Source organism: Dreissena polymorpha, chromosome 8 (genome assembly GCF_020536995.1).
Source record: "Dreissena polymorpha isolate Duluth1 chromosome 8, UMN_Dpol_1.0, whole genome shotgun sequence".
Classification (NCBI taxonomy): domain Eukaryota; kingdom Metazoa; phylum Mollusca; class Bivalvia; order Myida; family Dreissenidae; genus Dreissena; species Dreissena polymorpha.
Genome location: NC_068362.1, coordinates 29,525,565 through 29,539,836, shown reverse-complemented (window position 1 = coordinate 29,539,836; position 14,272 = coordinate 29,525,565). Strand labels below are relative to the sequence as shown.

General features: G+C 37.4%; 2 protein-coding genes across 2 annotated transcripts in view; both read left to right on the top strand.

The window, feature by feature from the left end:
• Window positions 1-14,272, top strand: part of LOC127842768 (beta-1,3-galactosyltransferase 5-like) — a 194,666-nt gene that overhangs the window by 137,609 nt on the left and 42,785 nt on the right. The gene's annotated exons all lie outside the window — the stretch shown is intronic.
• LOC127842767 (coatomer subunit alpha-like) overlaps window positions 1-14,272 on the top strand; it is a 51,091-nt gene that overhangs the window by 10,003 nt on the left and 26,816 nt on the right. The window contains exons 7-9 of the mRNA XM_052372477.1: window positions 6,699-6,887; window positions 9,024-9,159; window positions 10,590-10,823. Coding sequence (XP_052228437.1) covers window positions 6,699-6,887; window positions 9,024-9,159; window positions 10,590-10,823 — 559 coding nt within the window. The remainder of the gene's footprint in view (window positions 1-6,698; window positions 6,888-9,023; window positions 9,160-10,589; window positions 10,824-14,272) is intronic.

Below are 14,272 nucleotides of genomic sequence, written 5' to 3'. Positions count from 1 at the left end.
CCTGAAGGAGGGCATATAGTAATCAGACTGTCCGTCTGTCTGTCTGTCCATCACACTTTGCATTTAGGTTTAGAAAAATGCTCATAACTTCTATGTCCCTTGAGATATAACCTTCATATTTGGTATGCATGTGTATATGGACAAGGCCATTCCATATGCACACAAATTTTGATCCCTGTGATCTTGACCTTGAACTTAGGGTCCGCGTTTAGGTTTCGAAATCTGCCTTTAGGTTTCGAAAAATGCTCATAACTTCTATGTCCCTTGAGATATAACCTTCATTTTTGGTATGCATGTGTATACGGACAAGGCCTTGCCATGCGCACACAAATTTTGACCCCTGTGACCTTGGACTTACGGTCCGCGTTTAGGTTTCGAAATCTGCGTTTAGGTTTCGAAAAATGCTCACAACTTGACCTTGAACTTAGGGTCCGCGTTTAGGTTTCGAAATATGCGTTTAGGTTTCGAAAATGCTCATAACTTCTATGCCCCTTGAGATATAACCTTCATATTTGGTATGCATGTGTATATGGACAAGGCCGTTCCATACGCACACAAATTGTGACCTTGACCTTGAACTTGGGTCCGCGTTTAGGTTTCAAAATCTGCGTTTGTGTTTCGAAAAATGCTCATATTTTCTATCAAAGCGTTTATAGGGGGCATACGTCATCCTATGGTGACAGCTCTTGTTTATATGTGTTAAATTGTAATATATTGATAAAATATGTTACAATAACACAAAATACGCAAGAAAACGTAAACATTGAAGACAAATTTCATAACATGCATCAAAGACAGATTAGCGCGCCGAGCTGATTGTGACCAAGATATTTCGTACATATTTTCCTACAATAACGAAGCATTGACTTTTTATTAGAATCAGAGTTAGTGTTTGTGTGTCATATGAATATATATCGTTGCAGGAATTTTAAATGGAATTAAATTTAGATTCACAACGTACGTGCATGATATACATGCTGGCGAATTTGACTGTACAGACATTTTCGATTTAGGATTAAATTTTTCACATAGTTCGCATTTTTCAACACATGTTCTCCAATTTCTTTCATTTGTATTGAAATATATATATATATAATAAGTTTTTTACACATTTTATATAAATTCTTAAATATTTGACAAAATTGTATAATCTTACTTTAAAGATTGGCAGTGTTAGCCCTAGTTAAGTTCAACCTTTTTCTTCTTAGATGAGGTAAATAGTCCATCAGTGTTTGTATGCTTCCTACTACTACTTGTGCAACATTTGTTTCCACATTCTCCTATTCATTCCTTGAGCTCACATTTAGGAGTCATCTTCCCAAAACTAGTGAAGATTGCATTAAATAGGTAAACTTGCCTGACACATTTAACATATTTTTAAAGGCCCATATTTGAGTGGAAGCCTATAGAAGAGTATAATTATGTTATACCCAATGTAATTTTTAGCTCGGCTGTTTTCGGAGAAAACCGGAGGTATTGTCATAGCCAGCTCGTCGTGTCCGCCATCCGCATGGTGCTAAAACCTTTACATTTTGTCAAGGTTTTGAACATTGGCTCTAAAATCAAAGTGCTTCAACCTACAACTTTGAAACTTCATATGTAGCTGCACCTTGATGAGTTCTACATGTCACATGTCACTGTGACTTCTAAAAAAAAAAAAATCTGTTAAGGATTTATTTATTCATAACTGCACCCGCAGCCGAGCGTGGCACCACCGGTTATGCGGTGCTCTTGTTTTAGATTTAAATATTTGCTACATGTATATTCATCAAATTTCACATAATATCATGTAAGACCTGGTTTCTTCACATTTCCATCTGCATGACAAAATTCAAGCAGGTCATCTTTTAAACTCATTTCATTTACAAAGCATGTCTGATTGCATATATTTAGGGTCTTCCCCAGGCCATTTAAGCGCCCCTTGCCGGGGCGCTTGAATTTCGAAATCAGAGTCCCCGGGGCGCTTGAAATTTTCCGATCAGTGTATTCTTCAGTAAAAGAAAGTGGAGATTGTCCAAAAAAATCAAGGTTTCCCTATCAGTGTATCAATATTCCCTGTTTTAAAAGAGCACTTGGTACCTACAGTCACAAGTAATCGCCATAAACACCACATGGGGTAATGGATAATCCACTGATAAGAGAATAGCATGACGCGCGTATCGATTATTCTAGCCACATTACACGGTCATTTAAATGCTGACAAGGATGTATCTGGTAATTTTCCAGTCGTCAAACTGTGAAGTTCATCGTCCAATCGGTTACGCGAATGCTTATGAGGGCGGGGTTAACTATCGACCATTATTTTTGATTGACGTCGGGCATGAAGTAAGAGTTTATCGCAGCTTGATTAGCAAGTAGTTGTACCATTTGAGTAATATAAAACCGGTAATTAGTACAGTACAGAACATTAAAGACGGTTTCGGGCATCATCATCACACCTTTTTACTGTAAACAAGTGTTACCTATGACTCATAATTAATACGAGAAATTAATTGCAAGTGGTAAACAATTAATTATTATAGCGGTTACAATTATGTGATAACAATTTATTTAATTCCAGTACATGTATATTTCAACATGTCCATTTATAGAACTGATTCACCTCGTTTTTCTGACCTTTATTCGACACGTAATGCGCTTTAACAAATTTTCGTTGAATTAATTACGCACACTTGTAAATGTTTCGTCCGATAATCGATAGTTAGAAGACTGATGATGGGAACCGGCCGTGATCCTCGTGGACAACGTGAATTTCATGCATAATTCCGTCAAAACATTTATTCGACTCGTAAAGTGTGTAATCAAATTATCGTTGAATTTATAACGCAACGGTTAATATTTGTTGAAATCTCAAATGGGAATAATTAAATTTGTAATCCGAAACCCATTACCGTAAGTCGATGTTAACGCGTTTTTAATCCGAAACACACTTCAGAATGTAAATGTTACCGCAACGTTAAATATTTTTGCTTCAAATTAGCAGTGCAAATTTATTTTGTGTCGAATCTTTTTCTCAAAGAGCGCGAAAATTTTGCATCATGTACAACGTCGCGTCTATTGCATACAAATGGCGTGTATTGAGCGTTTTAACAAGCACACAACAGGTCAGGGGATTGACGCATATTCAGAGGCAATATTTCATCAAATCTATAAATAGTCACTTAAAAAATGGCAAGGTTTGTGTTAAAGAAATAACTGAAAGCTTTTATCGTAAATATTTAACAGAAAGAGATTGATAAAAACGGAATAAACGGGTTTATCGGGTAATAAATAGAAACTTGAAAAATAGTAAGTATACAGTAATAGAGTCGGGTCGAAACGGATGTATTGGGGAATCGTTCGAGTCGGGATTTTACTATCTGTGCGGAAAAGTTTTAAAACAATTAAACAATATAAAAAATATATTTTTAAATTACTGGGGGATTTTTTGAAGAGTCATAGCGCACCAAATGACGTCTTTTGACGCTGTTTTTCTTTGAGTTATAACGCACCATAGAACGTGAATTGACACGTTAAATTAAAAAAAAATCAACGTCGGGAGGGGACACCCGAACCCACCCCCGGGGCGCCTGAACAAATTCCTGGGGAAGGCACTGATTATTATTGATGTACAAGTTTCATGCAAAATGGGTCTTATCTCATATGCGGGCAGCGTAGCTCCAGACCAGCCTGCACATTGGGGAAGTCTGGTTAGAAGCTAACCAGCCTGCTACGCAAGGTTTTCTTAGCTCATTAGTGGTTGGGTTAGCTCCTGATCAGACTGCTCAGTAACGCAGGCTAGGCTCAAGAAGTCTTGACAGCGTAAGACCCATTTTTGTTTGTTGTGGTTCTTATCTTATGTCTTGACATTCTTTACCTATTTTAGTCCTATGCTTATTCCGTTAGGTTCTGGTTGATAATACATACGCAGCGCTCTTTAGAAAAGACACATTTGTATAAATCATAAATAATTACTTTATTAACTGTTTTCATTATAATTTAGTTTTTTTAGGTGTTTTTGATGAGCAATAAACAAGCAAGCATGATTCTTCTTTGCTGCATTTGAAGCCAAAAATTATCATATAACATGTATAGAAACCATGCAAAGAAAATGCTCACTTTGTATTTTGTATCCATTATACCTGGGCATTGCCTGTGTGCACTGAATGAAAACCAGCCAAGGTCTGCTTTCTTTCTTCTGTCTGACTCTGTGCTTCATTTTCAGAACAACAGCCGCGTGAGTACCCAGTCCTATATAAGCATGTATCTTGGGCCTGCTATAGCGAGATACTGATATATTTGAGCTGTAATCTGGAAAAACTGGGCTTAATGCATGTGCTGTAATTTTCTTTCAAGATTAGCCTCTCATGTCCGAAATGACACTTTGCTTTTATGGAATTCTCGTTTAAATATGTTAAGAGTAGAAATCCGGTTGACATGTGTTTACATGATAATGTGGTTTACAAACAAGGCACATGCATTAAGTCTGGTTTTCACAAAGGACTGCTCATTTTGTCATGTGTAAAAATTATGTTCACGTTTGTTTTACTTTCAATTTATTTACTGCTGTCTAATGGGATTATGTCATTTTAACAAAAATATTATCATATGTTTTGATATTTTATCAAAAGACATGTGGATGTACTATTATTTTAAAGAAATTTGCCAAGAGAAGTCTTTGAGATATGTACTATTAAGGCATTTTCGTGTTTTTGCTTTAAATTTTTAATTTAAAATGCAAACAGAAGTGTAGCTAAATATTTAACACTTGAAAATATTGCATGCCTTACAAAAATACAAAATGTGCGACTAAGTCAAACCAAGAAGATATTAATATATTTATTCAGTCACATGAATGGAATAAGGAAGGCAACTACATGTACATGTATAATGTGCTGTTTAGTTTTGGCTGTGGTTAATGCTTTTTTATGTATTTTTAGCTCACCTGAGCACTCGGTGCTTATGGTGAGTGTTTGTGGTCAGTCAATGTACTGTATTGGGCAAAGTCCATCGTTGCTCTTCTGTCATTAACTTTTAGCTCAAACGCATTCTTCACACGTCATTATTCGTCTAAAATAGATTCAACTTGGTCAGAATATCTATCTTGGCAATATCTAGCCTGATTTTTAAGTCTATGTTATATTTGTTGAAAAACTTGGTCACCATGCCAGAACTGAAGAAAATATTGGGACCATCATTACCCTCTTGTTTTTTGTTTGTTTTAGCTCGGCTGTTTTCGGAGAAAACCTGAGGTATTGTCATAGCCAGCTTGTTGTCCGCCGTCTGCTTCGTGCTAAAACCTAAACATTGGCTCTAAAATGAAAGTGCTTCCACCTGCAACTTTGAAACTTCATATGTAGCTGCACCTTGCATTTTTGAATCACTAGGTCAAAGGTCAAGGTCACTGACAAGCTTTCATTTATTCAAAACTGCACCCACAGCCAAGCGTTGGCACCCGCTATGTGGTGCTCTTGTTTTGTTTTTACAATCATCATACAATTGTCTGAATGTAGCAGATCTTAGGAAAATTGCAATTTGCAAATTTGAACTTGTGAGCTGTCTTGACTTTGCTAAGTTTTAGTATGATACAGCTTACAGGTGTATCTATTATGAAATTATTGTTGGCCGATAGGATAAACTGTCTTTAAAAAAAACTGATAATATATGATTATACCATCAGAAAGCTGTTATAAATGCCAAATTGAAATGATGTAAAATCTGTAACGTAAATGTTTAATGTTAAACAAATGATTGAAAGAAGTTAAGATGAGCTCCATAAAATGGTGAAGGTTGGACGATTATGATTGCTAACCAATGTAGACACTCCAAATGTATTTCAGTTGTTTGTCACACTATGTACTGTGCAACACTGAGGGTTATTTTGTAACATTTTGAGCATGGTTTGGGATGTTAAAAGAATTTTAAAAAATAAACGGACAGGGGATTAGGCTATTACAGATTTGTAAAGTACATATTACTTTGGTTGTCTTAAATAACTTTTTTTGTCGATGTTATTAATACTAAAATTGATTTCCAACTGTTTGAATTAATTTGATATGTATTTTGAACAAAAAGGAGGACATACAAATTATTAAATAAACATGGATTTATTGAAAATTCCTCTTGGTAATATAAGTCTTGCCATTAGTTTACTTTTGTTGTTTTTATGCCTTAGGCATCTACTGATGTGGGAGGCAAATTAGCTTATTGATACTTCCTCGACTGTTATCTTTGACAACTCTTGGCAGACTTGCATCTATTGAACTCATTTTGAGCTTCACATTCACCTTATTTGGGACTAAGGCTTATTTAGAAGGGCCAATCAATTAACCCTTTGCATGCTGGGAAATTTGTCGTCTGCTTAAATGTCGTCTGCTGAATTTTTAAAATTAGCATTTTCTTCGATTTTTTTCAAAGAATACTATCAGAATAGCAAACAGTTTGGATCCTTGTGAGACGCCACGTTCTTAGGTGTCTCATCTGGATCCAAACTGTTTGCAAAGGCCTTTAAACTTTGGTTCCGCCACTGAAATGGTTAATGCTGACATGGCTTCGTTTATGGAAAGTAGCATCTTGTATTTAATTGAAATATCTTTTTGGCATAGAGTATTGCTCTTTTCCCTTCATTCTCATAGATTTAGTTTCTTTTACTTACAACATGGAAATGAGTTTATTAAATATACGTAAATACCCCAAACCATTATGCTCTATATTTGCAGGCTCAAACTCTCTGGAAGAGCGTCTACGTAGCTCGGGCCAACCTGACTTGTTCGGCATGTCTGACGCAGTGGTGAAGCACGTGTTGGAGGGGCATGACAGGGGAGTTAACTGGGTCACCTTCCACCCCACACTTCCCCTGATCGTGTCAGGGGCAGATGATCGGCAGGTGAAGCTGTGGAGGATGAATGGTAGGTCTTTGGTTCAATGGAAGTCAAGCTCTTAAATGGAAGCATCATTTTAGAAATAGCCTTTAACCAATTATGAACAGTTTGTAAATTAATTAGCATGTTGTTAACCAATGTTTTGGTTATACAAAGTCAAAATAATAAATCTTCTAAATAAGTATTTGCTATAAACTATAGGTATCTACATCACTTAGATAAAAATCAATGTTTTAGTACTTTGTGTTTAGATGTTTTGCAAAGTCAGCCCAATGAACATCTTGATGAACAATTGTACGTTAAAATCCTTGTTATCAATATTTGAGCATTTGAATGTTATGTTTTTCAGTTTGCATAATATTTTAGTACACTCAGATTTCAAGTATCATTCTAATACCAACTAGAAATGGCGCGGCAGAGGCCGACGCGTATCCCCACGCCGAATGTTTGACCTAGGTGTGCCCCAGGGTTGGTAATGGGGCCATGCATAGCTGAGATTGACCGTATTGTCATAAGAGAAGTTCATCATCAATTAGAAGTGAATTGGTGTAGAAATGAAGAAGTTATAGTAAAAGGCAATTTTGGGTGGGTGTGACATATGTGGGCAGGGCGCCCCAGGGTTGGTAATGGGGCCATGCATAGTTGAGATTGACCGTATTGTCATAAGAGAGGTTCAGTATCAATTTGAAGTGAATCGGTGTAGAAATGAAGAAATTATAGTAAAAGGCAATTTTGGGTGGGTGTGGTCTATGTGGGCGGGGCGCCCCAGGGTTGGTAATGGGGCCATGCATAGTTGAGATTGACTGTATTGTCATAAGAGAAGTTCAATATCAATTTGAAGTGAATCGGTGTAGAAATGAAGAAATTATAGTAAAGGCAATTTTGGGTGGGTGTGGTCTATGTGGGCGGGGCCCCAGGGTTGGTTATGGGGCCATGCATAGTTGAGATTGACCCTAATGTCATAAGAGAAGTTCAGTATCAATTTGAAGTGAATCCGTGTAGAAATGAAAAAATTATAGTAAATGGAATTTTTTGGTGGGTGTGGCCTATGTGGGCGGGCGCCCCAGGGTTGGGATTGGGGCCATGCATAGTTGAGATTGACCCTAATGTCATAACAAAAGTTCAGTATCAATTTGAAGTGAATCCGTGTAGAAATGAAAAAATTATAGTAAATGGAAATTTTTGGTGGGTGTGGCCTATGTGGGCGGGGCGCCCCAGGGTTGGGAATGGGGCCATGCATGGTTGAGATTGACCGTATTGTCATAGGTGAGGTCCAGTATCAATTTGAAGTGAATCGGTGTAGAAATAAAGAAGTAAATGTAAAATAACCTAAAAAAATGAGTGATAATTTCTGACGCGGCCCCACCCCAACCCCTATAACTTTTGACCCAGGGGTCAGATCAAAATTCCAAATAGTGCAGGGTCGCACATATGCTCATAGCTACCATGTGTGTAAATTTCAAGGTTCTAGTGCTTTTAGTGTAGGAGGAGATAGTGGCCAGGACGGACGGACAGACGGACGGACAGACGGACGGACAGACGGACGGACGGACGGCGGAGATCACCACAATATCCCCACCTTTTTTTCAAAAAGCGTGGGGATAATAAAGTACTGTCCCTGCTATGATTTCAGCCATTGTTTCTTATTTCATAAAGGGCTAAAATGTATCTCTGAAATACTCCTTCAATAAATTCCCATATTTTGTGACGCTTTCTTATTTCTGTCACATCAAAGTCTAACTGAAGCTTTCTTATTTCTCTCACATCAATGTCTAACTGAAGCTTTCTTATTTCTCTTACATCAGAGTTTAACTGAAGCTTTCATATTTTTCTAACATCTGAGTCCAACTGAAGCTTTCTCATTTCTCTCACATCAGAGTCAGTCTACCTGAAGCTTTCATATTTCTCTCACATCAAAGTCTAACTGAAGCTGTCTTATTTCTCTCACATCAGAGCCTAGCTGAAGCTTTCTTATTTCTCTCACATCAGAGCCTAGCTGAAGCTTTCTTATTTCTCTCACATCAGAGCCTAGCTGAAGCTTTCTTATTTCTCTAACCACAGAGTCTAGCTGAAGCTTTCATATTTCTCTCACCGCAGTGTTTTACTGCAGCTTTCATATTTCTCTCACCGCAGTGTCTTACTGCCATATTTCTCTCCCCACAGAGTCCAAGGCCTGGGAGGTGGACACTTGTAGAGGTCACTACAACAACGTGTCCTGCTGCCTGTTCCATCCCAGGCAGGAGCTCATACTCTCAAACTCTGAGGACAAGAGCATCCGAGTGTGGGACATGAGCAAGAGGTATGGAAACACTGCAGACAAAAAACAGATCAGCCCTTCTCTGAGGCTGGACACCTGTCCATAAAGTGTTGTCCATAAAGCCCAATCTGGGAGACACTTTCTGCCTCAATAGGATTTTTGCGTAGGAGAGACTTCCTTTAGACATATAATACCATAAATGCATGTGTCATCCCTGATTTGCCTGTGCAGACTGCACAAGCACATGCATTAAACCTAGTTTTCCCAGACAAAGGCTAAATTATACTTTATTTACTTCATTTTATCAACTTGGGTAAAGGCCACTTAGCTTAGTGTGTTTTTATATGTACTCCTTTAATACAATTAATAAATAGACTTAGTACATATCAGTAGAATCACTTAAAGTTTTTTATCCCCCTTTCAAAGAAAAGGGGGTAAATAGTTTTCGCATTGTCCGTCAGTCTGTCTGTCTGTCAGTCTGTCACACTTTTCGTGTCCGCTCTCTAATTCAAATGGTTTTCATCCGATCTTTACCAAACTTGGTTAGAAGTTGTATCTAGACAATATCTAGGTCAAGTTCGAATATGGGTCATGCCGGGTCAAAAACTAGGTCACGGGGTCACTTAGTGCATTTCAAGGATTCAGCATGGTGTCCGCTCTCTAATTGAAGTAGTTTTCATCTGATCTTTACCAAACTTGGTCAGAAGTGGTATCAAGACAATATCTATGTCAAGTTTGAATATGGGTCATGCCGGGTCAAAAACTAGGTCACGGGGTCACTTAGTGCATTTCAAGGTTTTAGCATGGTGATCGCTCTCTAGTTAATGTGGCTTTCTGATTTATTATGATTTTCTAAGACATTTTTATGCCCCCAAAGAAGGGCATATAGTGATCGGACTTTCCATCATTTTTGCGTTTAGATTTCGAAAAATACTCATAACTTCTATGTCGCTTCAGATAGCAATTTCATATTTGGCATGCATATTTATATGGCCAAGGCCTTTCCATACGCACACAAATTTTTACCCCTGTGACCTTGACCTTGAATTTAGGGTACGCGTTTAGGTTTCAAAATCTGCTTTAAGGTTTCGAATAAAGCTCATAACTTTTACCAAGCGTTTATAGGGGGCATAAGTCATCCTATGGTGACAGCTCTTGTTTAAAAAAAGGTTGGCGCTGAACTTAGTTTTTGTGACACAGTCAACATTTACATAAAATTCAATGTAATTCAATAACAGATCAAGTTTATTTTACTCCATCATGTTTTCCAGTTACTTTTAACAAATGAAAAAAAAGTCTTCATACACAAGCTTTTCATAGAGTTTCTTCTATCATCTGTCTTAAATCTATATATTTTATGATTCTCCATGTATTAGACATACATATAATGCTTTTTAAAGCAGTGAATGTAATAAATGACTATTTAGAACAAAATAACATGATCTTAATGTATTCCCTTCTCTGGTGTGCAGGACTGGAGTGCAGACATTCCGACGTGAGAACGACCGGTTCTGGGTTATGACTGCACACCCAACACTGAACGTGTTTGCGGCCGGTCATGACAGCGGTATGATCATCTTCAAGCTAGAGCGTGAACGACCAGCGTACGCAGTGCATGCAAACTTTCTGTACTATGTGAAGGACAAACTGCTGCGCAGGCTGGACTTTACCACCAATAAGGACCAGCCCTGCATGCAGCTTAAGGGGTAAGATATTAGGAACCATTCTCAGTTTTTTAGAGATCAACCCAGCAGTTTTTTTTTCCATTTTGGGCATGGGGTTGGGTCCCTTTGGATATGGAAATATTGCGCCTTATGACCAGGGTTCGCACAGGGCTTGAAAAGTGCTTGAAAACGAGTCTTAGGCTTGAAAAGCCCTTGAACAAAGGTTGGCCTTGAAAAGTGCTTGAAAAGTGCTTATTTCAAGTAAAAAAGCCTTGAAAATGATTATTTCTGCTCAAAATTACTTTTATCATCGCTTGAATTACAACTTAAATCGTTCTTCAGGGAAATATTACGAAAATTTATCATAAATTCCTTCGCGCAAAAAGTTGAGTTCGAAATATAAGTTTCGTACACTATTGAGTACACAACGTTATGTGTACACGTCACAGATTATGTGTAAAACGTCAGAGGTTCTTCATTGTGATCAATTTTCGCGAGTGAAAACGCAGCGATGCGGAAGTGTCGTTTCAAACCAGGGTGTTTAAGTGAATATTCCTGGGTACAAAAAACCAAATGACATTCGAAAAGCACATTGTCAGGTCAGTATGAAAACCATTGATGTCGGGGGATGGGGAAAAGCGCTTTTAAAAGCCACGAGAAAGGGAAAACCCACAAAGAAAACATGAAATTGAGAAGCAAACAGGGTTCCTGGGATGTGTTTTTTGTGAAACAGGAAGGTACTATTGTTAAAACTGTTAAATCTTAAACAGACATAAACAACAACAGCCCATTTGTGTCGGACCAGGAAGGCACAGTCACATAGAGTGTGCAGAAAGAAAATATTCAAATTCCAGGACCTTCGCAACCATCAGCAGCAGTATCAAACTCACAGAAATCCACTGACAAATTCGTTACAAAAAATGATATGTTTAAAGTGGAAGTATTGTGGGTATTGCATACTGTTTGCACACATCAATCCTTTAATTCCACTAAAAACATTACAAAGTTATTTCAGGTTGTGTTCCATGACAGTACCATTGCAAAGAAATTTTCTTGCGGAGACCGCAAGACAGCATGTGTGGCCGTTTTTGGGGCTAGCTGAACATTTCAAAACTTTACTTGATAGTTCTATAAATGGACCGTACTCAGTGTCTTTTGATGAAAGTTTAAACAAGAAAGACCAATCCAAGCAAATGGATATCCATGTTCGGTTGAACCTGCATTTTATAATGGAAACTAACATACCGTTCTCGGCCTTGAAAATGAAAATTTGGCCTTAAAAAGTCCTTGAAAAGTGCTTGAATTTAGGTTTGAGATTTATGTTTGAACCATGATGACTAAAATTGGGAAATTAATGTTGTTGATATTATTCTAACAAATATTTTTAAATTAATAATAAAAGTGATTTAAATATTTTCTAAGATTCAACTTAAAGAGCTGGATTTTGAGATGAATGAAAAAAAAATATGAGCTATTGTCATCACCTTGGCGTTGGCGTCGGCGTCCGGTTAAGTTTTGCGTTTAGGTCCACTTTTCTCAGAAAGTATCAATGCTATTGCATTCAAACTTGGTACACTTACTTACTATCATGAGGGGACTGGGCAGGCAAAGTAAGATAACTCTGGCCTGCATTTTGACAAACTATCATAAGGGGACAGTAAAAGGACAACTCTGGTTGTCATTTTTACGGAATTATGGCCCTTTTTTGACTTAGTAACTTTGAATATATGGTGACATTTTGTGTTTCTATCCACTTTACTTCTAAAGTATCAAGGCTATTGCTTTCAAACTTCAAATACTTTCATGCTAGGTTACTGTACCTGGCAAGTTGAATTTTACCTTGACCTTTGAATGACCTTGACTCTCAAGGTAAAATTATTAAATTTTGCTAAAATTGCCATAACTTCTTTATTTATGATTAGATTTGATTGATACTTTGACAAAACTACTCTTACCTGACATACCACAATCAATAGACTCCACCATAACCATCCCCCGTGCCCTCCCCCACGCCCCCCCCGCCCCCCCCCCCCCCCCCCCCGAATCCCCCCCCCCCAATTTTTTTTTTTTTTTTAAGATCACAAATGACCACCACACCCTCACACTATACCCCCCCACCTCACTCCCCTGAATTTTTTTTTTTGAAACTGTGTTAAAAAACACAAATATTTATTTTTATTATTTTATTTTTGAAATACCGTCTAACCATCCATCGCACCCAAGAATCTTTCCTTCTTTTTTTTTTTGTTTGGCATTTTTGGAAGATAATGTAAGAAATGTCCACACCGCCACACTATACACCCCTCTTCACTCCACCTCTCCCTCCTTTGTGATTTAAATTGAGAGTCCCTTCACCTTTAAAAAGAAAATAGATGAGCGATCTGCACCCGCAAGGCGGTGCTCTTGTTTGAAAACCTTCAATTGGGAATTTTTAGGTCAAATTTGGGAATGAGTCCCCCTACCAGACCCAAATTTTATCGAAACCATATACATAGCTGAGTAATGAGAATGTCGGTCAGCACACAAACAGTCTCAATTCTCAGATAAAATAATATGTACACATTCCTTCTGCAAATCAGGGTTCAGTCAGGGTTGACTTCAACTCAAAAAAATTATGTATACACCGAACATGAGGGTTATGGTAAAATTCATTTTAAAACTTGAGAAAAAACTCATAGTTGTGTGAGATTATTGATTGAAGTGAGTTTGTGATCTCATGCCCACCTGTCCATGTGTCTAAAGGGGTAATGACTTGGGACTGAAACATGAATTTGGCGTCTTTGGAAATTGGTCAGGCACGGAACAAATAAGGAATCTTTAAATTTGAATATTTTTGAAAAAATTATTTTTTAATGTCTGGGTAGAGTCACATTCCTGTGTTATAACGAGATTGTCTGATTTTAATATGTTTTCAAATCCATTATGACAACTAAACAAGGTCCATCTGACGTACCCAGTTACACATTAAAAAAGTCACTGCTGTATAATGTAGATTGCATCTTTTTACAGATACATCTGTTGTCATGCAGTGTGCATAATTCATTGTCAGTCAACTTTTAGCTTGTTTACACGTATCCAATATTTCAGCCAAGTGAAAGCAACGTTGTTTCTTCTCTGGATGCCACATTTATGAATCAACTTTGGTCTTATTTAGATTATATATCTAGACAATATATATGGCAAGTGTAAATATGGGTCAAGTGGGGTCAAAAATTAGGTAACAGGGTCAGATCTTAGAAGAAACCTTGTTACCACTCTAGGATTTACATTTAGATATTTTCAAATATTGTACTGAAACTTATCACAATTCTATTGACCAAGTTATTACTTAATCTTGATTAAAGTTCGTCAGAATATACATCTTTACAATATCAAGTTCAAATCTAAGTCAATTATTAAAATCAGGTGAGCACTACAGCACCATCGTGACCCTCTTGTTTACATCTCTAGTAGCACAATTGTTTAAAAATAAAGAAACTTGCTCCGAAAGG